A 25,601-nucleotide genomic window follows, 5' to 3' on the forward strand; every position below is an offset into this window, starting at 1 on the left:
CTGGCTGCGGCCGGCGGCTGGCGCGGTGTGCGGCCTACTCGGGCGGGCGGGCTGGCTGGCTGCATTGCCGGCGGGGCTGCCTTCCTCGCCACGGCTTTTGGGAACGTTTCAAAGTAGGGTCAAGTCAGGTTGAGGGCATTAAGGGCGCAGGGAAGCCGGCAACAGAAATGGGCAGCATGGCAGGTAGTTCCAGGTGCTGTGAAGCGGTGAGGATTTTTCTTCCTAAATGTGCAAAACGATTTATTTATTTTTATTTATATATTTAGCGTAATTCTAGTGTGTTACCAAGTGCTCAGGTGTCACCTGAGGTGTTCGTATCAAAATATCCAGGTTTTAAGAGAACAAAACGGCTGAGGCTGGCTGCAGATGGAGGCAGAGTTACAATGTGGTAACAGTCTTGTTACTCAATCTGGTGATGAGTTAGTCTGGTTTGTTTCTCTGCAGATACCTTTAATGTCGTTGTGGCTATACTTCAAATATGTGTTAAAGGTATTTTTAATGATGCAGTGGTAACTTGGCAGTCTGGTTTCCTGATGTAGGAAAAAAGTATAAACTTAACTGTTACAGTTACCATTGCTCTATATTGTAGTCAAGTCTCATGTTCCAACTAAGGCTATCTGATACAATCTGTTATACTTTGTCACATCTCAGCCATTCTTCCCAAACTTTGCCCTGGAAGCTGTCTGCCCCAGGTTGGTTGGTTTATCGATTGATTCATTGAGGAGTGCTAGCTAGAATGGTAGAGCTGCTTTCTTACAGTGAGGTTAAGGAAAGATGATGACTTGTGTCCCTACTTGTGACTACTAAGAGTCCCTGTTACTTTACAGTAGGATTGTAACATGTTGTAGTTTGCCATGTTTGCAGGGTGCTGTTGTTTGATACTTGTCTTGAAATTAGCCCAAGATGGTCAAATTCTATACTTCTGAAAAACCTCTGATTTACATGTGCTTCCTAGAATACAGCAGAAAAATACTGTCAAGACTTTTTTCTGCTCTGGGAATATTGCGTTCTTTGGAGGACTGTTTTTGTTACGGCTTTTGGCAGCTGACCATCAAAATGGGAGAAAAGAAGATCTGACTCCTGTATGCTCGCTGTTCTCTCCCTCCAAGGGTTGGAAAAAAAGACTAGTAAGGAGAAGGTAGAAGTGAAGGTGGTTGGCTACCTGCAGGTGCCTCAGGAATTGAGGAAAAAAGGCTGTAATGGGATCTCACATTTTAATGTACATAAAAGAATTCACATAAGAGAAAGCACTCTCAAATACCAGAACCACAGGAAAATCTTCAACATTTGCAGTTTTTAGTTGCAAAATCAATAAGAAAACTTGCAGGAAATTGGGCTTTTGTTATTTTAGTTCTTCTATAACTGAGTATTTTCTAAGGATGTGAGGATGTGCAGCACTATGACTGCATATGTCTCTTAAGTGATAAAGCCCCTGGAAAGTTTAATAAGCTATTAAAGTTTTCAGGCATGCTTAGTTGTTACAAGTGTTGTGAAGGTAATCGCCTGAAATGAAGAAAGATTCCTTGTCACTATGATTGGGAGAATTGCCATAAGAGTTTGCCCCTTCTTGTTTCTGTTATTCGTGTGGCTACTGTTAAAACTACATCTCAGAGGTTACATTAAAAGAGCATAGGTTCACCAAGTCAAGCACTTAAGTATTAGCAAATGAGTGTAGTGAGTTTTTTCCCCATGCAATCTTAAAAGTTGACTTGCCTTGGAATATGCCTTCTCTTGTATGGAAGTCGTCTTTCCCCCCCCCCCACCTCTCCCCCCCCACCCCCCACCCCGTAGTTCCTCTGTCACATTCAGTGTCTGGGTGCTCCTGGATTAGATGTTGTATGCTGAAGTAGACTGTTGTTTGTGAGATTTGTCCTGCATTTGTTGTAGACACTACATATAAGGAATTAGCTTAGACTAATATTACCATATATATCCTTATTCTTAATCTTTCTTTCTAAACATAAGCCATAGAGGACAGCAGCGTAACCAATGCATTCAGAAGGTATGACTTGGGCCAGTCTAAAGATCTTTTTATGAGCCTGCCAGTTTTTCATTCTTGGAGGTTATGCATTTCTTATGAAAACTTACTTCTCAGAGTCATAGTTTTGAGGGGAACGGTTGTATTTGGGCAGGAGGGGAGGGATTCCTGGAGTGGAAAGTGGATTGCAACAGAGAGGAGGGGAATTAAGGAATGGAGAGCTTGCAAACAAGGAAGGCAGTTGCTTCTGCCTTTTAGCAGAGTTCCTGAAAGGCTTTAGTAGAAATAGAAGCTCAAAGGGAAACAGCTTTGCCTGTCCATGAATTAACTGCTTCAAACTTGCATGACTTCTGAGGTTGCTCCACACAGGTTGGAGGCCTCTTGCAATCATCTTTGTTAGAGCAGGTTCTTGGAGTTTGCTGGTTAAAATCAGGCTCTTAGACTGTGGACATCTGCAATTCATTATTACTATTTTGCAGTGAGGAATGATGATAGTATTAAGAGTTGAGTGGAGAGCTATGGGAAAGCAAAGACTGTTTATTCAGAGCAAAATAATTTCTTAAAACACTAGATGGTTTCACATGCCTATATTACTATGGAATCATTTAGGTTGGAAGAGACCTTTAAGATCATCGAGTCCAACCGTTAACCGAGCACTGCCAAGTCCACCACTAAACCATGTCCCTAAGCACCACATCTACACGTTTTTTAAATACCTTCAAGGATGGTGACTCCACTACTTCCCTGGGCAGCCTGGTCCAATGTTTAACAACCCTTTTGGTGAATAGATTTTTCCTAATATCCAGTCTAAACCTCCCCCGGCACAACTCGAGGCTGTTTCTTCTCGTCCTATCACTTGTTACCTGGGAGAAGAGACTGACACCCACCTCACTACAACCTCCTTTCAGGTAGTTGTAGAGAATGACAAGGTCTCCCCTCAGCCTCCTTTTCTGTAGACTGAACAACCCCAGTTCCCTCAGCTGCCCCTCACAGGACTTGTGCTCTAGACCCTTCACCAGCTTTGTTGCTGCTATTTGGATGTGCTTCAGCGCCTCCATGTCTACCTTGTATGTTATGTCCATCTTCCTTATGAAATTTCTAGCTCATGAAAAGTACTGCAGGTCACGTGTTTGGCCTTTTTATCTTATGGTGACAGTTCTATGCTTTCTGCTTTTTTGGAAAGAGCATTTTGACAGTTCCCTGGCTTGGGAATGTCACTTTATACCATTTGAAATCTGTATCTTTTTAGAAACAGGTCAAATTAATTTGTGTTGCTGCTTCAGAAAAGTTACAAATGTACAACGTGTTGAGTGAAACAAAGAAAAGGGGATGACCATGAACTCTTTTGGCAATATCCAGCCTAGAAACTCTTGCTTTAATTTGAAGATTTATAATTTCCTTTGGTATGAATGTCTCCTAAAGAAAAGTATGCTCTTTGTCTTCATAAACACATGAAGAAAAGCATGCCTGGAATCAAGGTAATTTTCAGATAAATTACACTGCTTGGACTCTGTTCACTCCTCTGCTGGAAAATATATAGGTGGCATCTGTCAAGTACTGTGTTTCTTTTATATTGAACGCAACTCAGCCTGCTGGGTGGTAAGTGGAAGGCTTAGAGTGGACGGAGTGAGACTTACTAGTTCTTTCACACTGATGGTGGTTGCTGTGTTCCATGCAACATTCTTGCATTTTCCAAAGACTCCATGTTTTAGTGGAACCAGTGGAAGGTGATGGAAGCTGTGGGTTTTCTACAGCTCTGGAAAATTAAGCCATCAGTCTTAAGCTGGGCACTTACTAGTATTTCTGAATTCTATTTCTATTCAGGTTTAATTTCTATTTCTATTGTTTCTATTAATGTTTTATTAAGGCATAAATCAGTAAAAATTTGTTCTATATCTGGGCAGTGAAATACAGCAATAAAACATTCACTAACAGACTTGCTACTGTTAATATCCCCCAACTGAGATTTGAGAATTTTTTTTGTTTGCTTTCTTTTTGTAGTTCTGTCTTCCAGTTAAAGGCTTCAAGAGCTATCTATCTGCTCTCCAAATCTGGATGGAATTCTCTTGCAATTTAGTTAGCATCATAGAGTGTAGACTGTCTGTGTAAGGACAGTCAGTAACTTATTCTTGGGAAACGGAGAAAATAATGTTGCAGTTTCTTTGAGAAGTGTAAGGACTTCAGCCGTTGGAAACACTTTTCTGTTGTTGTTTCACCTGCTACCAGCTGATGAAATCACGCTCTTCTGAAACCTTTGCCAAAATTTGAGACTTAGGCTGTGTTGTATGGTGTTGGTGGTTGATATGTTGAATGAAGCTGGGAATATTAGGACTTTGCACTCTATTTATTTTGCAGTGTGTGTTGCACTGTAGGAAGGCTTGTCCAAGAACTCGAGTAATGGGTTAGTACTAGCATCCATCTTGTTCAGTACTTCAATCCTGACAGTTATGAACAGCAAAGTCTACAGAGGAACTCATTTTGGGGCAGATGCCATAATCACAGAATCACAGAATCACAGAATGTTAGGGATTGGAAGGGACCTCGAAAGATCATCTAGTCCAATCCCCCTGCCGGGGCAGGATTGCCTAGACCATATCACACAGGAACGCGTCCAGGCGGGTTTTGAATGTCTCCAGAGAAGCAGACTCCACAACCTCTCTGGGCAGCCTGTTCCAGTGTTCAGTTACCCTCACTGTAAAGAAGTTTTTCCTCAAATTTAAGTGGAACCTCCTGTGTTCCAGCTTGCACCCATTGCCCCTTGTCCTGTCAAGGGATGTCACTGAGAAGAGCCTGGCTCCATCCTCTTGACACTTGCCCTTTACATATTTATAAACATTAATGAGGTCACCCCTCAGTCTCCTCTTCTCTAAGCTAAAGAGACCCAGCTCCCTCAGCCTCTCCTCATAAGGGAGATGTTCCACTCCCTTAATCATCTTTGTGGCTCTGCGCTGGACTCTCTCTAGCAGTTCCCTGTCCTTCTTGAACTGAGGGGCCCAGAACTGGACACAATATTCCAGATGCGGCCTCACGAGGGCAGAGTAGAGGGGGAGGAGAACCTCTCTCGACCTGCTGACCACACCCCTTCTAATACACCCCAGGATGCCATTGGCCTTCTTGGCCACAAGGGCACACTGCTGGCTCATGGTCATCCTGTTGTCCACTAGGACCCCCAGGTCCCTTTCCCCTACACTGGTCTCCAACAGGTGTGCCCCCAACTTGTACTGGTACATGGGGTTGTTCTTGCCCAGATGCAGGACTCTACACTTGCCCTTGTTATATTTCATTAAATTTTAAATTAAACTACAGAGTTTAGGCTACGTATTATAATATGGGGAGTCTGACTCCATATTTTTTAGGAATTCTTCTTTTTATTATTACATTGTTGGAAACTGCTGTATAGTAGAATCCAAGGTTTGTTCAGAAAGCTAATCACGTGGTTTAGATCAAGGGCAGTGGCTAAAAGGGGATGTTTTAGGGCCAAAGTAGGGAAAAAAAAAGAGATGGAAGACCTTCTAGCTAGCACAAGCATATTCCTAACTAGGAGTTATTTTCCCAAATCTGGGCCTAAAATAGCTAGTTTTTGTTTTTATTCTTTGTACAGCATATGATGAAAATGTAGGATTAAAAGTAGCTTTTCTATATTGTTAAATCAGGGACTACTGGACCACAGTTGGGAGATAAAAATGCAGTCAATAACTTAGCTCAGTAATACAGCCTGCAGTGCTGCTTGCTATTTAGCAAAAAACTGTCAGGCAGAACTGTGGGTTCCTAGCTTTATTGTGGACAGGGCATGCAAATAAAAATATTTATTACAATTACTTAGTGGGGGCCCCTGCTTTCCGTTAGAATTGAAGCAAGCTATACCTGAGTTGCTTTATGTTGCCTTGTTTTATATTGACCTAGACACAGGGAAAAAATGAAGCCAACTGAAGTACACAATAAAAATGTTAACAGAAAAACCTACCAGACCTGGAACCAAAGAAACTGTGGTTGATTTCTTTTTCTCTGAGTAATAACATTTCAGTGGGTCACTGCCTCTGCTCTGAGACTGGGAGAGACCATGGGCAGGGCAGGACAGGGTTGAGCCAAGGGGGTTGGGTAGGGACACCAGCAGTGAGGAGAATGGTGATAGTAGCTGGTGTCCTAATTGAGATGTGTGGGGGAAATTTTTCTGTGCCCTTTTGAGTAGTTCTAAGAAGGAACAGTTCTTCCCCATTAGCCCACACTCCAAATGTTAGATGGATAAATAAAAGACTGGAAAGACTGGCTGTGTACTCTCTCATCAGTTCTATTCTGATTTTTTTTTTCTTCCATTCAGAACATAGGAATTTTTAGTTATTTTTCCATACTTGTTACCCATAAAAAGTCTGGAGGAAATTTGGTAATTCCAAAACTGGAAAAGTGTCCATATTTATTTTTTGACAAATTTGTTATGGCTATTTGGGAATACTAATATTCCCCAGTTCTTAGGTCTACAGTCTGCTGTGCGACTGGATATTTCTTTGAGTTAAAGTTTCCTTTAATTTTAGACCGCATAAATAATTGGACCTTTAGGAACCTCAGGCTAAAGCTTGCCAATGTCTGGAGCATTTTGGTGAAAACGAGTGGTAGAAATAAATTGAACAATTTCAGTAAGTTCAGTTTTCCGAAATTCTTTCCTTTTGATAGACGTGAGTGTACTTGTTGAACTATGGAGTCACCTTATTTTTAAGGTCCGACTTCTGTTTCTCATTGCTTTTTCCATAAGATAACAAATAATGTTACTCACAATCAACTAAGTATTCACGGATGTGTGTACTTAGATGGGGGCCTTAGCCTGCAAACTTCTGGGGCTAAGAATTTGTAGAATAATAACTGCTTTATTGATTTTAATGTAAAAAAATAAAAATAAAATTATCATTGTCCATCATAGTTTGAATTCAGAATTTCCTTTTTTTGTTTAGTGTCTATATGGCAAGTAACTTGTACATTACTTTCTGTGATTTGTTATCATATCAATTTTATTTTGACAGTTTAGCAAAAGCCATATGGTAGTATACAAATGGAACTGAATTTAAAGATTGAACGTTCTTTTTATTTTCAGGGTTAGTGGTAGTTTGTTATAACTTTGTGTTATTATGATTCTGTTTTTTGACAGTTTATTTTTTACAAAGAACTTATTTTACAAAGAACAAAAGGTAGTGCACAAAACAGGGTAGAAATCAAAAAGGCCTTGAATAAAAACAGTGCTTTTTAATATAAATTAATTAAATTTTGAGCACATGAGACTTCCCTAACCTCTGTGTTTCTTTACTGATTTGATGCTGTGAAAGCGAAATGACAAGTCTCAAAGAACTGGCAGAGTCTGACAGCAAAAGTATTGTGCAACTTTGGAAGCAAACAAACTGGGTTTGTTCAGACTGAGAGGCAGCAAGAGCGGGCAGAGGAGCATTACAGCAACCCTTCAGGCTTTTGAAAACTTGCAAAAGCGTTGGTGATTTTTGTGTCCGCAGAAGGAAGAGTTTTTACTAGCATTAAAGACCAGATGACTTAGCTATATTTTAGGAAAAGCTTTCTATGAGATGTGTTAGGTGTTGGCACAGATTACCTAGAGACGCTGTATGGCTGACTAAGGGGAAGATTTTAAAGGAAGTTACAATAGTATCTCTCAGGAGTGAACCTTGTGATGATATGAAGGAAAGGAGCTCTGTCCTATTCCAACGTTTTTATTTCATAGATACTATGAGGCTTAGTGACATTCACACAAATTAGTGCCTGGAACTAATATTTTTACTGATGATAGAGTTTTCAACACATTTGTGTTTGTCAACACTGGAAGTCACGGTCATGTTAATAAATGGGTTGGCATAAATACAGGCTGCTGCCAAAAAGGGAGGTAGGTGTCTCAGCTGCCTTTCCTCCTTCACCACCAGTGCTGGGTTTCTTTTCAGGCTGGTTTTCAGTTCAAGTGGGGTGACAAATATGCACAGTTTAGATGAAGGCAAATCTGTCCTTTCTGCAGCAGCAGCTGCTCAAAGTGACTGTGGAACAGTAGCTTAAGGCTCTGCAGCCAAGGGACGGTCACTGGCATACTACAAGTCCTGACCTAGGGCCTTCTTCATGAAAAAACAACAGGCTGAAAGAGCAGCATAATAAAATACAGCTGAATGTCCTCTATAGCAAACTATGACTTTTTTTATTAGCCTTAAGTGGAAGTGTTAGGTATTAAGTTCTGTCCAATAGGCTTTAGCAAACAAGCAAATTAAGCAATTCCAGTTTTCAACTTTCCAAAAAAATGATAGGTGGGGACAGGTAACCATCTAATAATGAAGTCAGATAGTGTATGTGTGCTGCTTCAAGTGGGGCTTTGCTTCCAGCTTTGTATCATTTGCAAAGTTTACCAGTAATGGCAGTAAAATGAGTATAGAATTCAAAATAAACACAGTGAAACATTAACACAGTGTCCCTCTGCACTACTGATGAAAAATTCATATCACCACCAGGAATCATATTTTGCAATGGAGAGAAAGTCTGAAAGAGCTAGAAGATAAAGGAGAAATCTTCCATTTGCTGTAACATTTTGTTCATTTGCAATGTTACAAGGTAGATGTAAACCCCAACCTCATTAAAACGGTACCTTTGACATGGAACTTGTAGGATTAAGCATGGTGCTCTGAAAAATTAATCAGAGATAGATAATCAGAGACTGGACCGCACAATGCAATACCAACTGCAGCCAGCCCGCACTTCATGGAGTTCCAGAAAAAATATGGCTTTTCTTTTTTGCACTGTGTCCCCTTGCTCCCACTTCTGTGTACTTGCTGATTCAGTTTAAAATCTTTTTTTCTTTAAAGGCCTCAAAGTTTCTGTAACGTATGCCAGCTGCCAGATGTCTCCAAGACTTAGATATTCCTGCAGAGCCCAGCAGAAGCTAAGATAGCAATGCACTTATCTAGCCCTCTGGCACAGTGGCTTATAGGAATAACGAAACAGTCTTCCAGATCCCAGTTTTTCAAACCCTCACTCTTGCTTGTTAGCAGTTGTGTAAATTCAGTGTCAAAGGTTACAGTTACAATTTCTCTGGGGAAATTGCCAGAGAGTTTAAGGTCTCTTCGGGTTTGGCCTGTACTTCTGAAGCTAGCAGGAACTAAATAACCTGAGGTCTTCATATGTACAGTACTTGGGAATAGATTTAGATGTGTAAAGATAAAAATAAATGCTTCCATGGGATTTTTCAAAATTAACAACATTTCAGGGAGAATTTGTAGCCTTTTTGCAACTTCGGGTGCTTGATCTTTCTCTCCTAACCTGTCTCTCTGGCAGCAAACCCAGGGATGGCCAGTATACAGTTCATGACCTGTTTAAAACCCGTTTCCATGGCACAGCTACTTCATATGCCTGGCAGCAGGGCTGGGCCCTTCTGGGGTTTTAGGAGTCACCCAGGTCTCTGCTGTGTGAGGGGCTGCTGACACTAGGACGCTCTGGGACTCGATCTGTAGCTCCTGCTGCAACAATGTTGTCACCTGCCTCCACCCTTTAACTTTTCACAGTACATAGCGTGTGTCTGGTCGCTCAAGAATGGTGTGGGATGCAGCAGGTGGGCAGCAGGGAGATCGGGCTTTCGCAGCAGCACGTGCATACAGTCGCCTTTCGATCACAGCCACAGGCCACCCTGTAGCCGAATTGGACCATGTGCGTGGCCACGCTGAACCTGGCTGTGATTCCTGGCTTTGCTGTAGCCCTGGCCCAAGTGTTACCTGGGAGAGAGCTAGCTGGGCAGCGCCAAAACTCTGTGGGAGCCCTGCTAGCACTTAAAAAGCCTGAGTGATGTGGACCGTGATCTTTGCTGTGCTTTATTTGCTCCTGTTGCGAGAAATAGGCTTCCTCCATACATGTGATCATGTGGAAACATGCTCATGTCTCGACTATGCCCTGAGATGCGGAGCCCGAAGGTGCTGCACTGAACAAGGCATTACAGCAAGGAAATGCCAATGCCTGCAAGAAAATCTGCCTTTTGGATTGAAGAGATCTGAGTATTTTCCATTTACTGATAAATTAGTAAAGGGGAAAGAACAAAGTCGTTTAATCCCCGAATGAAAAACCATTGTAAATTAAATATTTCAGAGAGTTTAAGACCTGTCAAAGGTTATATTTAAACAGTTTATCTCACTGCTTCCACTGAGCTGTTAATCAGTTTGACCACATAATACTAAGTACCAATCATCATAGGAAAGCGTGAAACGCGAGCCGGGGCGGTGGCGGCCAGCGCCCGCAGCCAGCCGGGGGGCTGCCAGCGGAGCCTCCGGTGTTTCGCGGCGGCGTCCCACCGGGGCCGGGAGGCAGCGGCACCTCCCGGGAGGCGCAGGTACCTCTCGGAGAGCTGTCGCCATGGGTCTGTGAGTGGTTTTAAAGCGCTCGGAATTCCTCAGCCCCCGGGGCGCACCGGTGAGGGGCCGGGCCCCGCCGCTGCCGCCCCTGGGCGCGTGGCGAGGACGCCGTGAAGCGCCACCTGCCCCTGACGGGCAGAGCCCTCTCAGGGACGCCGCCTTGCCCCGCTCCGCTGCCGCTGGGGAGCCGGCCCCTCGCGCGCCCCCGCTGAGGCGCAGCCGTGAGCGGTGCCGGTGGCGGGGCGCGGCTCCGAGCCCCCGGGGCGGGCGGGCTCCATGCCCCGCGGCCGGCCGCCCCTCAGCGAGCGCCGCGCCGCCCCCAGACGATGGCGCTGCAGCACCGGCCTTGAGGCACGGAGGCGCGCGGCGGCGGCGCCCGGCAGGGGGCGCTGCGGGGAGGTCCGGCGGCGGCGGCGGCCGCGGGGCTGCGGTGCGCGGGAGGCGGCGGGAGGGTGATGCCGCACAGCCGTGCCGGTCCCGGCGGAGGCATGAGGCGTGCGGGGCGGGCGGAGAGCGGCGCGGCAGAGCGCGGGTCGGCGCGGCCCTGAGAGAAGCCTCTGCGCCGCGCTCCCGCAGAGCGACTATGGCCGGGGGAAGGCGAGGGCTGGTGGCGCCTCAGAACACGTTTCTGGAGAACATCGTGCGAAGGTCTAACGGTAAGGGGGGACCGGGGCGGCAGGGAGGCGCAGCCGCCCGCGCCCTGGGGCTGAGGGTGAGCTCCCCCCGGGGCGAAGCAGCCTGCCGCTTCCTTGGCGGGGGCAGCCCCGGGCGGAGGGGCATTGAGCCCCGGCTGCTCCCAGGCGGTTCCGCTGAAGCGGCGCATCCAGGTGCCGGGGCCGAAGTCGGTGCCGCCGGCCGGCCGCGCCCCCCAAGTCCTGCGGGAAGCCCCCGGCCCGGGCAGCGGGGCGGCCGCCTCCTGGCGGGGCCCCGGCTGCAGGTGCGCCGGCACGGCGGGGCGCACGGGTAGACCTGCCGGCCGGGCAGTGCCCGGTGCGGGGCGAGATCCGCGCCCGAGGGGCGAGCCGGGGGCAGCGCCGGGGCCTGACCCGCACGGGGGGGAGACGGGGGTCGGGCCAGCGGTGGGGTCCGGCGCTCGGCGGGGGCTGCGGCGGCGGGGGCACGGCGGCTTGGGCCGGGGAGGCGGTGCGGGGATTCAAGATGGTCTCTGGGAAGGGACAGCCCGGTGCTGCGGGATCGGCGGGGGCTGCCTGCCGGAGTTGGAAGGGGAGGTTTGTCAGAAGTGAGGGGAGTTTGCCATTTTGAGGGCTGAGGGTAGATAATTTTTTTTTTCCTAGTGCACTGTAACCAGGTCTTTCTCTTGGAAAACCGTGGAGTGGAAAATGCCTCGCATTTCACAACTGCATGGAAATATGCATTAATGTTATCCAGATTCTTTCACTTAGGGACTTACCAAAAGCTGCTCCCTCACTAAGCCTGTGACCATGCAGAGGTTTATGTATTTGTTTAAACCTGGGGATGTGCATTTTTTGAAAGCTCTGAGCTCAAGTTCTGCCATTTTTAATGCTTGCCTTGACTTCAGTGGGGTTATTTAAGGGACTAAGAACTTGTAGGATGATTGAGAACATGCAGGATCAAGCTCCTTTTGAAGACCAGTTAATTAATTAAAAATACAGTAATTTTGTTCTGATAAGGCAAAGACAATTATCCCTCTTGATAAGCAGCTAAAAACTCAAATTCTCCAAAGAATGATTTTCTTTTTTTTTAATTAGGCAAAATTATTGGAGAAATAGCCTTTGATAAGACCATATTGTCACATAAAATTGTGAGGCTCTTTTAATAGGTTGTTTCTCTCTGCAACTTTCCTGTAGAAGGGAAGGGTTTGGAAGCTGCATTCCTGAAAAAAATACTCACCATTCTTACAGTGAATCTTTCCCTCTTTTTTTAAAAAATGAAATGTTACACTTCATCACATTCAGACTGCTTCTCTAATCTTCCAACACCAGTTATCTAAGGCTTTTCTCAAAACTGTCTTGAGTTTGTAGATTATTTTCTTCATTAAAAACCCATTTTCTCTTTTAACTTTCAGTGCCAAAACCTTGATGCAATAAATCAGTTGAGGTTTGGAGATGAGAGGAATCATGCAGCAGGAGCTATGCTCTGTTTCTTCCTCTCTTCCCCCATTATTAAGAAGGTGTCATAACAGAGCGTGGTGCTAGACAGCACAGGTAAAATGGCAGCACTCCATTTCCAAATGCTCAGCAAGTCCTGAGGGCTCTAATCAATGCAAGTTTTTAGATTAAGCCTGGTAGGAAGTGAGGCACAGTTCAGACATATTAGGAGAAGCTTAGGGAAGTGACTCAGGTTTAGAAGCCCATTTCTTCTGTAATGTGCCTTCTAGTTGTTGCTGAACCCAGTCCAGCTTTGCTGTAAATGTGATGCTGTCACATATGAATGCTGTATGAATCAGTTCTAACGTGGGACCTCTTCTAACCTCCATCTCCTTCAGGAGACAAGGATAGTCTCCTTTCTCTCTTTGTTGGACAGGGCTGTGCTGGCCAGCGTGGGGGCAGTAGGGAAACATGCAGGTTCCTTGTTACTTGTCTCATCTTGGCCTGCCTGCTTGGCTTTTGAGATGATTTGGGATGCCCACAGGATAAGTGCTTAAATGGGCCCATAAAGCTTGAGGTTTGGCTCCCCCTTCCTGGTTTCGTTCGAATGGGTAGTAATGTGACCCACAATGAATCTGTCTAGGCCATTTGGGATTTGCCAAATAAACCTTGGGCTTGCTGTCAAACTGTATTTGCTGGCACGTGTAAGTAAGTTAAGTAGCGCCAACAGATACTGAGTTGGTGCAGGTATAGGAATGTTCCTAATTTGGGGAGGATCCCCTTTGAAAGGAGAGGAATTTGGTCATAGAACAGAAATAGATACTGAATAAGTGCTTCACTTAAAGGTACTTGTATATGACGTGCATCCACAGTCACAGGTGAACTGAGTAAAACACATTCTTGCTATGTGTTATATTTTGGGGCAGGGGTATTAACTCAGTGAAAGAGGCCATATGGTAATAACAAAGAAATTGGCATGCAACCTCTTTTGAAAGCATTGCTCTAAGGACAGCACTAATTATACCATTTTTTACCAGTAGTTTAACAAGGAGTTCTTTGGACAGCCTTTTGTATTAGATGTGGGACTGGTAAGCTATGCACCTTCAATGGCTAAAGGTAATAGCAGTGTACATAGGCATGCAAGTTCAGGGTTTTTCTGTTAGGGTTAGTGTTTTGTTCATGTTTATATCACACCATCTGCAGCAAGACTCACCTTAAACTCTGTTGATCTGAATCATCTCCTTTAGAGTTATTAGGGCGAGAGCTGCTGCTTAGATTGCCAATCGACTGAGGCAGGTTCTCATGCACTAAATGCCAGCCAAAAGAGCTATGCTAGGGTTAGAAGCTGCACAGTATTTCCTCTCCACATGTTGGAGTAAAGAAGGAATTGAGAATTTCTCAGCCCATCCTGGGGTGGAGTGGCCTTATGATAGCATACACAGGAAAAAAATATATAAAGAGTCATCCACCTAGACCTGTGGACCTTATCTGATCCTCTGTTATTTCTTCTCACAAGACCACCTTTGGATGAACTTAAGGTTCTTTCCTTTTTGAAATGAGGGGCACCATAATCCTGCTTAGCTTGTATTTCATGTTTAAAAGCTGTGTTTCTATACTAGCCATGTAGAGCTAGAAAAATAAATGTTCCACGTAGTGCTTGGTTGACCAAAATTTGTTTGAAACATTGAAATATTTAAAGACCAGGATGCCTGATGGGACAGAAAATGAGCCCATGCTGTAAAACAGTGCAGTATGTAAAGAATCACTAGCCCCTGGTGGTTGCTGCTAATGTGATATTAATGTTTTTCTCGGGTAATGTAATACACCCACAGTATACAAGCACTGTAACAATAATGGTTAATCTTGGTTCATGGCCAAGGCACCCAATTCAAATGGTGCAGTATGTGATAGAGAATACAGATTCTTTGTGATATTCTAATGCTTTATCAATAACTGGAGGCAAAAATACTTTTCAGTTTATGTAAATGCCAGCTAGATTCTGCAGTCCTTCCTTGCTCGAAATTCTCACTGAGGTACGTGATAATTGTGCGCGTGTAAGGATCACAAAAGCAAGTCCTGTGTTTACGTGGCTTTGGAATTTCAGTGGAAGTCACAGATGCTTTTCTGATTTATTGACAAAATGAGGAGGTTGGAGGAAGGGAAGGTTAGAGGGTATAAGGCTTGTGCGAATTTAGTCTTGCTTTTGCTAAATCCCCTGGGAACACCCTAAGGAGACGTCAGGTGTGGAAGCAAACCTTCACCCTTTGATGGAGAATGCAGTGAGTTCCCTGTAGATGGAAAAAAGAGCACTTTCAGTCACAAATCCTGAGAATAACAGACATTTCCATGATTTATGGCATTACTTCCATTGGAGACTATAAAGTCCCAGTACAATAAACATTCTGCAACCTGGGCATGCTAACCTTGTACCATTGCTTGAGACCTAGGAGAGAAATTAACTTTATTATAAACAGCTCTGAAACTGAAAAACCTGTTTTTGTGTTCAGCCAGAGAGAAATACAAAGGAAAGTAACAGAGAATGAAGAACTAAACTGAGTTTTATTTTCATACTTTTGCACTTGAATAAAATGTTCATTTAAATGAAATGTTTGCAAAGAATCCTTAACCTGACAGTGCTGTGTCTACTGCATGGTATGGAGACGCAGACCTGGCTGCAGCTAAAGCGATTTGGGTGCAGAAGCAGTGTAGCATGCTTCCCCAAAGGTAGGGTTTACTACCTAAGTGTCGTGGGTCTAATCGCTTTCAGACTACTGATCTGTTATGTTGGTAGGGAACACAAATATGAACGTGACAAGCTCTGCATCACTCTTCCCTATGTGATGTCCCAAGGGTCGTCAGGTCCTGGGCATCCCTGGGGTACCTCATACTACTGCAATGCTTTTGGTAAATAGCATCAGTCATCAAGAAAGTATTTTCATACTGAGAATGGGACTGCTTTTGTTGAAATTAGCAAGCACATTTTTGGGGTGGAGTATACTTTTCTGTTTCCTTTTGATAGAATATATTTGGTTCCCTGACAGTTCATAAATTTTCGTAATTTTCAGTGAATCTTCAAGCAACACTGGGTGAAATTCATTATTTGCAGAGGACCAGCTCAGAAGCCTTGTGCTGCAGATAAATTATATCCTACTGTGATCTAGTGAGGTTCTGTTGTATAGGGAAATGCATTTTAGTGACTGTTTTAGATAGGAAAGTACTGAAAAGGACAAAGTTAAGTCTGCACGGGGAAGAGCAGTATTGAGGTATTCCTTATGAGGTGCAATGTCTGGGTTAAGCTATCCTAGTTCTTAAAGCTCCCAAATGGGCTGACTGGGAAGGCTATAGCAGATACGCAGGAAGTTTTCTGCTCCATGCTGCCAGTTTAAAGTCTTATCCACCTTCTGGAGTTCAGTGGGTTAATTTCAGCATAAAAAACCCAATGTAATGGAATAGAGGGGTCTGGCCTGGAGAATGCATCTCTTCCTTTGTATGGAAGGCTCTTTGCCAGAGTCACACCTTGCAAAGAGTGCATGGAAAACTGCTGGATCAGTAATAAGGTGGTGCCATATGTATAGAGTGCCTTTAGCTGAAGATTTTGTTTCTCTTGCCGTTACTATGGCTTGCCCTGTGCAGGGCAAAGTGAATGTTATCCTCTACAAATCTGGCATCCAGTGGTTGAACTTGAGTCTGTATCTAATCCTGCCAGACCCAGTTTATTCAAGATTTCCTGTAAAAGCACTTTTGGCCGAGTAAAGTCCACGAGCGTAGGTCTGTCTGTTGGCACTGATTAAAAGAAGACAGCCATGAAAGCAGTAGACCTTCGTGGGTCTGCTCCTTCGTGGGTCTGCTGCTTCGTGGGTCTGCTGCTTCATGGTTCCCACAAGGGGACAACTTGTAGGTTCCGTGTTCAGGACGTTTTCCCAAACTGAGAATGAAACAAAGGAAAGGGGTTTTTGTTTCTTCCTGATCTTCCTTCTTTTCTAAGTCAACAACTGTGGAGATGCTTTTGTTTTCATCCATGTTTTTCATACAATTGGTCAGTGCATCAAAATACCTATTCACTATTGATAATTTTTTTCTCAGTATCACTTGAGTTGAATATAAAACTTTTTTTTTTGCTGGCTTTTACTAGGCCAGAAGCTTCTAGTTTTGTGTGTGCATCCTTATGCATTTAGAAATGTATGACCTGATTTCCTTAAAATGACTTTTGTAGATAGCAAGAAAAAAAGTTACAACACAGAGATGATAAATAATGTGTTTTAAAATTAATGTTCTGAAAGCTCAAGAAGTTCTACTGTGATAATTCAACATATCAATCCATTTCTGCATTAAATCCTAGAACAAGATCATAAAACAAATCTTAATGAAACCCATTCATTGGAGAATTTGTTAATGCATTTTTGAAACTCATATAGCTAAAAGTGAGCCGTGAGTTAGGCTTGTCCAATGCTTTTAAGCCTTTTGATGGCTGTAGCTATAATCAGTAAATCAAATGGCTTATTTAAACTGATGGAAGACCCATATAATCAATGCAACTAAAACATGCTTTTTCCTGGATTTCTTTTAAGATCAGATGGGGGGGAAAAAACCCTGACCAATTAAATGGTGAAGTCTCACTGCTAAACAGTATTTTTGTCCTTTATTAAGAATGGTGCAATGTATGATGCTTACAACTGATTAACTTTCTAATTTCTGAACATTATCTCATGCTAACGTCACATTTGACTAAATGTCTTTTTTTTTAATTTCTCGGTATGGACAGTACTTCAGGGATTGGCGAAGAATGATGCTATGCGTAAAATATGTACGACAGCTTCTGTGCACTTTTAATTTCAGCTATTCTTTTTCCATTATTCTCCACTAATTTGTTTTATTTTTAAAAAAATACAGATAATTGTGAAGATTTTACAGCTACTAGTGTTGGAAGGATGTATTCTTTGCAATTTAAACTTTTCTTGTGGTAGAGGCCTACTGTGAAATATTTGCTATAACAATGCAAAATAAGAAATGTTGAGATGGAACCAGTAGTTTTTATCTATACTACTGGCTGAAATTAGCATTCATGTTCTGTAATGATTCAAACTGAGTCACATAAAGTTGTTGTTTTAGTTAGTAACTCTTTTGTTATTTGTGGTAAGTATGATGAAATACATTTTTTAATAATTCTTTTCAGGCTCTACTTGCACTATGCTCTGGAATACACATGACAATGTAAGTCATGTTTGAATAAAGCATGAAATGCCTGCATTTAGTGGATTCTGTTCATGCTGTAGCAGCCAGGGACCTTTTAAATCCATTTCTGTTTCTCTAAAATAAATAGTTATGTAAAACTTTTATAAAACATGTAAGCCCAAATGAACATATCTATAGAGTTTTATAATATGTTATTTTATATTAGAGTGAGGCTACAGCTTAAAATAATTTGGTCTCTATATTAAGGATGTGCAATTTTGAGGGCACAACGTCATTATTCTATAGAGAGATCACGTTGTTCGATGGGATATTTAAACATTAACGCACTCCCACTTTAGTAATGAATGCAAGGAGATGCTGAGTAGATGTGTGTATCCATGTAACACCAGTGACTTCCACAGAATGTGGGTGGAAGATCAGGGTTTTGTCTTATTACTTTTATTCTACCATGTGAATTGTCTTTTGGTCCTTTGAACAGCTCTGTACTTGCTTTGAATGCAGGTACAGCACTTCTGTTAAGATGAAAATTTGGTTGGTTCCTGTGTCTTTCCTCCCTGAAGTGTGATGCTTGATTCCCATGTATGCAAAGAAAGGATTGAATAGGTGCTTGAAATTCAGTTTGACTTTCTTGTACTGATTTAGGGCCATATTTTTGATCCTGAAAGTTACATTTGAACAATGTAACTAATCAGTGTGACTAAATGCTTCTGGTTCACTTTTTCAAAGCTAAGACTAAACACGAGTAAAATTTCATACACACCTATCCTTTGCAAATTGTTAAAGCAAAAGCACGATATGAGCTGTGTGACTGTAGCAGTTTTGTCAGGCCTACTTATAAAAAATGTTCTATTTCCGTGCATTGTGTTCCTTACCAAAAATGAAACCCTCTCTTTTTTTCCCCGTATCCAAATGATGCTACTTGTGATGCAAAGTCACAAGTTTGTAAATACCAGAATTGTTTATAACTTACCTGTCCCTTGTGCTTAAGCTCTGTGATACAGTCTTTAATCATATGACAGTTGCACGTGATTTTTGCCTCCCGCACGTTTCTTACGCTGGCTGTGACATACCGCCTGTGCTGCTTTATGCCCAACTAACGGAACAGTAGCTAAGGAGGCTCTATCCCCCACCCCTACCCCCAGTGACCACGGGTAGGGTAAGAAAACTATTTACTAAGCAGTTCTTTTAGTTCTGCTGTAGTAGTGGTTTGTGCTTTGTAATCCTGGATGTCTAGGTTTGCTCCACTGAAGATCCATGGGAGGAGTTTGAGACACGATAAAAAAAGACATGCTGGTCTCAATAACCAGGGTTATGTCCTCACCCAACATGATGAAGGCTGTGATCTGGAAAGAGGAGGGCAATTCCTATTTGTTGGAGACTGATGGGAGAATTAAAAAGTTTGGTGGGGATCATGTCTTCCCACTGCAGTGAGCCTGGTTCCCCTTTCACTGAGAGGGGAATAAATTAGGAGCAAATCTTTTGAGTTTTGTGTTTGTGTGATGACTGTGGGAAAAGATATTAATATATTTAAATTACATTTGTGCACCACGCCAACCTGAGTACGCTTGGGGGGCTTTGACAGACCCTCATACGTATCTGAATGCGCAGTGGGCACCGGCCTCTGTTGTTACCAAGGTCTGCGCTACAACTCACTGAGCAGAGGTTTCCTCTTGGTCGCCTCTGTGTGCTTCCTCTGTGCAGGCAGCAATGTGGGAACGTGTCTGGCAGTGTTGTGGGAACATATCTGGCTGCTGGTCTCTGACCAATGTGTCCCGGAGAGGGTCCCTGTGTCACTGAAGGGACAGGGAAGGCAGAAGTGGTGTGCTAGCCTCTCGAAAGAGGTGGGGAGCTCGGCTTGGCACGGTCCACCTTACAGGAGAGGTTGGGATGCTTTGGGTGCGAATGTGCAGCAGCGTAGGACAACAGTAGGGAGGAAGCATTTCGGTAACTTGCTCTATGCTCTTGGGAGGAGGTGACCTCTCCTCAGTCAGCTAGTCCTGACCAGACTCATGTCTGTGAGGTGCTTCTTGTCCTCAGGCATTTTGGAGGTTTGAGCTGGTCGACAGTTTTGGTTAAACAAAGCACTATATGTAACAACAAGATTCAGTAGATACGGTAGTTTCGGTGAAGCTGGGTGTTGTACAGACTTGCTACCGCTGTTGTTAAAGGATCACTGTTATTTGGAAAGACATTTTCTGATTCTTCTGTGATGGCGTATTTTGTGAGTGGAGGAAAGTACTGGTTTCAGTGACTGAGCAAAATCCATTTTTACATTTTGGAAGGAGTTAAAATGTTTTTCTTGTTGCTTTAAAGCTGTGTCTAGTTTGAAGTGATAATCCAAAACGGGTCTGACATTTGAGTGTGTAAAGGCTGACATGTGGGTATACTGCAATGAACAGAACTGACTTGTGGAAAATGCAGGCTGGAAAGTATGAAGTGAGGCACTTCACAAAGTAACCAGTGCTGCAGACCCCCGTCACAGAAGCCCGCCCTACTCATGCAAGTAACTGTGCTGCCTTTGAGATGCTGCAGTTTGTTCTTGTGTTTCTGCAGCATGATGTGCTCTGTGCTGTGCTTCTACATACTTCTATGCCTCCCAGTGCTCTTGCTCAGACTGTGCCAAATGCAGCACAAGCCAGAACCCCAGATCTCCTTTTATGTGAGCCCACCCTCTCCAGTTCCTAGCTCAGTTCTTGGAGCTGATAAGAAGGGCCAATGATGCTTACAGCTTCTCCTTGGGCCAGACAATACCGCTAACCCAATTGCCACTGCGATAGCAGTTGATTTCCTGGTAAGAGAGTCCTTTCAAAGAGGTGCCTCAAGTCACTAAAGAGTTTCAGTACTGCATCTACCACATGTACATTTTAACCCCTGTCTTTGAAGAGAATTTAGCAGTGGATTTCTTCGTGGTCTTCCTCTGACCAGCTCCTTTCCTGGCCTTGTTGACCCACTTGTGAGTCCCCAAGAGGCTTTACCCTGTGATGCTCAAAGTGTTCACTAGAGCATCCCTTGTGCATGTTGTGCCACAAAGCCCCAGCTGTTTCCTGGCCTCTGGGACCCCGTGTCTCTGCAGATGGAGAGGCAATATTTGCCTCGGTGGATGTTGTTTAATATTTTCTGATGTTAGGAACAATTGTTTAACAGATTATGAGCTGTCTCCAAGCAGCACATTGTCAGGGACGTCAATGCAATTGAATGTAAGTTATAGCAATGAGAACAGCCCTTCTACCTCCAGGTTATCTGTCACAATGAACTGTGCACGGGAGTTATAAGTGGGAGTCCTTATTTTATGCTGTGTCTTGTCAGTGTTCACACAGGCAAAACACTGTTGTCGGAGACACTCCTTCTGAAGAAATGCAGGTGTGTTCTCCACCTAGGCACAGGATGGCCGCTGTGTCATTATTTTGTCTTTAAAGAGATCTGGGAAGAAGAGTGAGTAACTGGAAAGAAATTCCTATTTGTCTCCAAGACCTTTTCTTTGCAGGTGCTGGGGCTCCCACTCTGTTGGCTGTTGGGCCACAGCAAGTTAAAAAAAAACCAAAAAAGTGGGTACAGGAAGTTTGGGAACCACCAATGCAGATTGTCTCTCCCTTTGCAACAAATCAGGAACCAAGGAACTGATCATCCTGAGCCTGGTAACCTCCTAAGGAGGGCTGGCAGAGAGCGATGGGTTGGAAACCTCTTTCCTGGCCTGGCAGTTTGGATGGTGCTACACACAGCTTCTCTCAGCTGCCTGGCTGCTGTGCTCACAGGGGCCAACAGCTTCTCTGCAGGCTTTCAGCTACATGGGGTGTTCCCAAGCACTGGTCCATGCAGGGCATTTTTTTGGATCTAGAGATCACCCCAGGGCAAGCACTAAGAAAGTTTGGCAGTGGAGCTGGAGGAGCAAGACCAAAGGTGAGTTAGGAGTGTGGTGTTGACTCCAGAGAATGGGTCCAACTTCAGTGTTTATTTCCCATGTGTTTGTAAGCTGTGTAAAGCCTGGATCAAAGAAGGGTGAAGATGCATGAAGTGGGAACTAGCTAGAAGTGAGACACACTTCTAAAACAGTGGGATCATCAAAACCTCTGACTGGCTCTTTGAATTGATAGGTGCCCAAGTTTTTGCCTTTAAAGCTTTGTATGTACATAAAGATCTCTCAGCTTGGTTGTAACTCACAACTAAACCCAACCTGGACTCTGATGAAGTGTTCTACCTTCACCGCCTGGAGACGCTCACCCAATGTAGACTAACAGGATTGCCTAATAGGGATGCATAAAATACAACAGGCAAGTCACACTGACTTAAAAACTCATACAGTGAGGATGTTGGCATCTGTTTTCTTCAGTAGCTTGATAATTAGAGTGGTCATTCAGGAGTTGAAATGAAGGCTGAGCTTTCACTGCCCTCAAGTAGGCCCACATCTCACAGGAGAACACCCAAACTGCTAGACTGTCAGCAGAAGTGGGGGAATATTTGCATGTTCTCTAAGCACCCTTTGGAAACTGCCAGTCAAAAAAAAATCAGGCTTCATTGGGCCAAAAGGTAAGCAATTGGGAATGTGATTCTTTAGCTCCTGCAATAAGGGCAAAGAATCTTGGGTATTGTCTGTGAGAACTGGACTTCTGTTAAAATATTAGGTATCATAAGTAATATAGGAAAGGGAAAAAAACCCTTAAAATATAATCTTTTTTTCATTGTTTTGCATAGTTTCTATTTGCAAATAGATTTCTATTTGCTGTGCTAATATTTTTCAGTTCTGTCTCACCAATGCTACGTGTGGAGATTCCAGCTCCCAAGCCTTTGAGAACTGGGCATCTAGGGGCTAGGCTGTAGCAGTCTCACCTTTTGGTGCTTAAATCCCCTTGTTGACTTAGTGCTTTGTTTTTACCTGTAAAAAGGGGGGGATAAGAGCACTGTCCTACCTCACAGAAGCATTGCAAGATTAGATAAAAGTAGGATTAGCACAGCAATGGTCATCAGAAAAGTGCCCTGTATAGCTTTTAATAAAAAAAAGAGATTATTTATCCAAAGATAATGTTGAGGCTTAAGTGTGAAAGGCAGGTCACTGCTTAAGTTAATAGAAGCTCTTCAAGGAGCTCTTGAGGAAGTGCAGAGAAGGGTAAGTTACCTTTTGAGAAGGGGAGATGGTGAGAGGGAATGCTTGCATGAAATAACACCATTCTGATCAGGGCAGGACCTGGCCTAACATTTGTATTTGCATATTTTTTTGTCATTTTCTTGTACTTCCCGATGAAAATTGAAAAATATCCTAACGCAGTGCAGTGCAGTGTTTATAATAGACACTCAAAAGCACTTGCTTTAGCAATGAGAAATGACTTGGCTTACTTATTCTTAGGAAGGGGTAAAAGACATGTATTGTTTTTGGAACAAAGTGCTTCAACCAAGCAAAAACCATGGTATTTAAAAGAGGCTGTGAGAAACAAAGCAGTTAAAATGTCCTGAAGTTATACTACTGGTGTATTTCATTCTAAAGAGTGTATAAAGATACACTTAATCATGCTCATGGGATTGGGCAATGGATTTAGATAGCTACAGGAATGTTTTATTTAAACCCACTTGAAGTTTGCAACGGGACAAAAGATTTCGAAAGGGAAAGTTAAAATAAACAAACCTCTTTGCAATTAATAGGTAAAATGTCTTCTTTGTGTCTTTTAGTTGCAGGAAGCATTAATGACAGCTATCTATGTTTGAGCAGTTGGGGGTAGATCCTGAAAAGTAGATAAGAGTAGTGGCCTCCCTTAAAGGCTCTCCTTAAATGTGGATGCCTCTTAATCTGCTGTGGCTGCCTAGCAATTCTTTCAAAAGCCAGGGGAGCTTCGCAGCCGTGGAAAGAGCCACCACCCCCGCCTGCCTGCCAGTGCCCAAGCAGCAGCACTGCTGTCTGTCTTGGCACAGGTGTAGTTAGTTGACTGCACAAGAGTCAAAGCAGCAGAGAAAAGCAAGGTCTGGGCCCAGCATTGAGTATGTTCATAATTTGAATGGGGTATCAATCATAAAAAAAAGTAGCATGCACAGATCCAGAGAGAATGGAGGCATGAATCATGCTCTTTTTTTTTTTTTTTTCTTACTGGTTGAAATTCCTTCTGGCTTGTACAGCAAACAAAAAGTTCTTTCTACTGGTGTAAGTACTAACCCTAGTTCTCTGGTGTCTAGTTTGGAGCACTGTGCCGTACACGTCACAAAAAAGGTATTTGAGCTTGAGTGGCCAGCAGGGAAGGCTGTATTGAGAGGAGCCGCTGTGTCTACATACAGAGAGGAGAAATATGGCTCATGTGCTGTTTTGGCCACGTGTAAGAGGCTTCACATTCAAACTGAGTGTCATGGTGGATCAGTGCATGTGGCACAGAGGGACACAGTTTGGTGAATCTGTCCTCAGTCAAGGGATTAATTTTACCTCCTTAACCATCATGTGTTTCACTTGCATAAAACCATCTTCTTAAGCTTTGCATGTGCAATTAACATTTTTTAAAAATAAGAATTTACTTAAAATTAAAACTGAGAATAATCCTGTTGACTGCAGTGGGAATAGTATCCGGGAAAAACTGTGTGGGGACTAAAGTAAGCAGGATTGGGTCCTGAAATGAGTATTTCCTCTAATGCAACCATAGCCTTGTCTAATGTCTAACTGATGTGTTCTTTCAAACAGATACTAATTTTGTCTTGGGTAATGCCCAGATAGTGGATTGGCCCATTGTCTACAGCAATGATGGATTTTGCAAGCTATCAGGATATCACAGAGCAGAAGTTATGCAAAAAAGCAGCACCTGCAGGTATTTGAGAACAGATTTATTTTCTGTTAAATAGCTTGTAGTGTTGTGCTTGTTGCTTGAGGAGAAAAGTAATCTGTTTATTCCGGTTTTGTCTTTTATCTCCTGGGGCTGCATCTGTCAAATATGCTTTCCAGGTGAAACAAAATCAAAGAAGGGCTATTTCTAAATAGGTCCTTTTCACGCTGTAAACAAATGGTTTTGTGTCTTTGGTATTTGACTTGAATTTCTCCCTTTATTTGCAGTTTTATGTATGGAGAGCTGACAGACAAAGATACAATTGACAAGGTCCGGCAAACATTTGAGAACTATGAGATGAACTCCTTTGAAATCTTGATGTACAAGAAGAACAGTAAGTAGTTGTTTGGTTTGTTTGGTAACGTAGATTTGTAAAGTTGTTTTAAATTATAGTGTAAACCACAAGTCTATCAGCCTGGAGGACTGTGTTTTATCTAGGGTTAAATAAGCCCCAGTTCTACGAGTTGATCTACAAGGGAGAAATGAGAACATTAGGGATGAAAGTCACTCAGGGAGGCAGACAAAGCTCTCTAATTTGTTCTGACCTTTAGAGCAATTTGTGTGTGATGCTTTAAGACAACACTCAAGATTCCATCAGCAATGATAATACACAAGCTCGGTTTGTGCAAATGGTTTCCATTACAGAGAACATACTTTTTCAATTTTTAAAAATTCGATATAGCAAAACCAGTATTTAGATATAGTTTCAGAATAAAAAGAACCTATCTTTTGTTTTAGAAGCTGAACTACTTCTGATGTTTTCGGATGAAACTGTCTTTTGTTTTGGACAAAAAATTCCTTAATTGGGATATGATTTTTTCCTAGGAATTTCAGTCTGTCTGTAACTGCATGTGTCAGCAGTTGAATGACTTGCCTAAAACTTGTTGCCTCATCTAGTGTGGACTATGTCATGGCAGAGTTATTTTCATCTACTTAATGTCACCTGAAGTGTAAATACACTGGGGTCTTCAGCCTGGACAGATGTTAAGCTGAAAGTCTGCATTCTGTAACTTATTTTGCTCTTAACAATTTTACCTTCTGATCATGAAGCTGGTACTGTCTATGTACAGGGGAGGGTGCCTTGCAGATGCATCCTGCTAGCAGCTCCTTTCCATTACAGCTATGATGATCAATTTGATCAGTTCTGTGTTAGTGGGAATGGGGGACTTTAACCACAAAACATAACATAAACTTCTGTGATGTAATT

At 43.1% G+C, this 25,601-nt stretch overlaps 1 protein-coding gene across 1 annotated transcript in view; it reads left to right on the forward strand.

Annotated features, from left to right (window-relative positions):
• The first annotated feature begins 10,927 nt into the window (after positions 1-10,927).
• The window catches only part of KCNH1 (potassium voltage-gated channel subfamily H member 1), a 196,867-nt gene continuing 182,193 nt past the window's right edge, over positions 10,928-25,601 (forward strand). The window contains exons 1-3 of the mRNA XM_068400769.1: positions 10,928-11,000; positions 24,256-24,379; positions 24,622-24,728. Coding sequence (XP_068256870.1) covers positions 10,928-11,000; positions 24,256-24,379; positions 24,622-24,728 — 304 coding nt within the window. The remainder of the gene's footprint in view (positions 11,001-24,255; positions 24,380-24,621; positions 24,729-25,601) is intronic.

Source organism: Nyctibius grandis, chromosome 1, assembly GCF_013368605.1.
Source record: "Nyctibius grandis isolate bNycGra1 chromosome 1, bNycGra1.pri, whole genome shotgun sequence".
Lineage (NCBI taxonomy): Eukaryota > Metazoa > Chordata > Aves > Nyctibiiformes > Nyctibiidae > Nyctibius > Nyctibius grandis.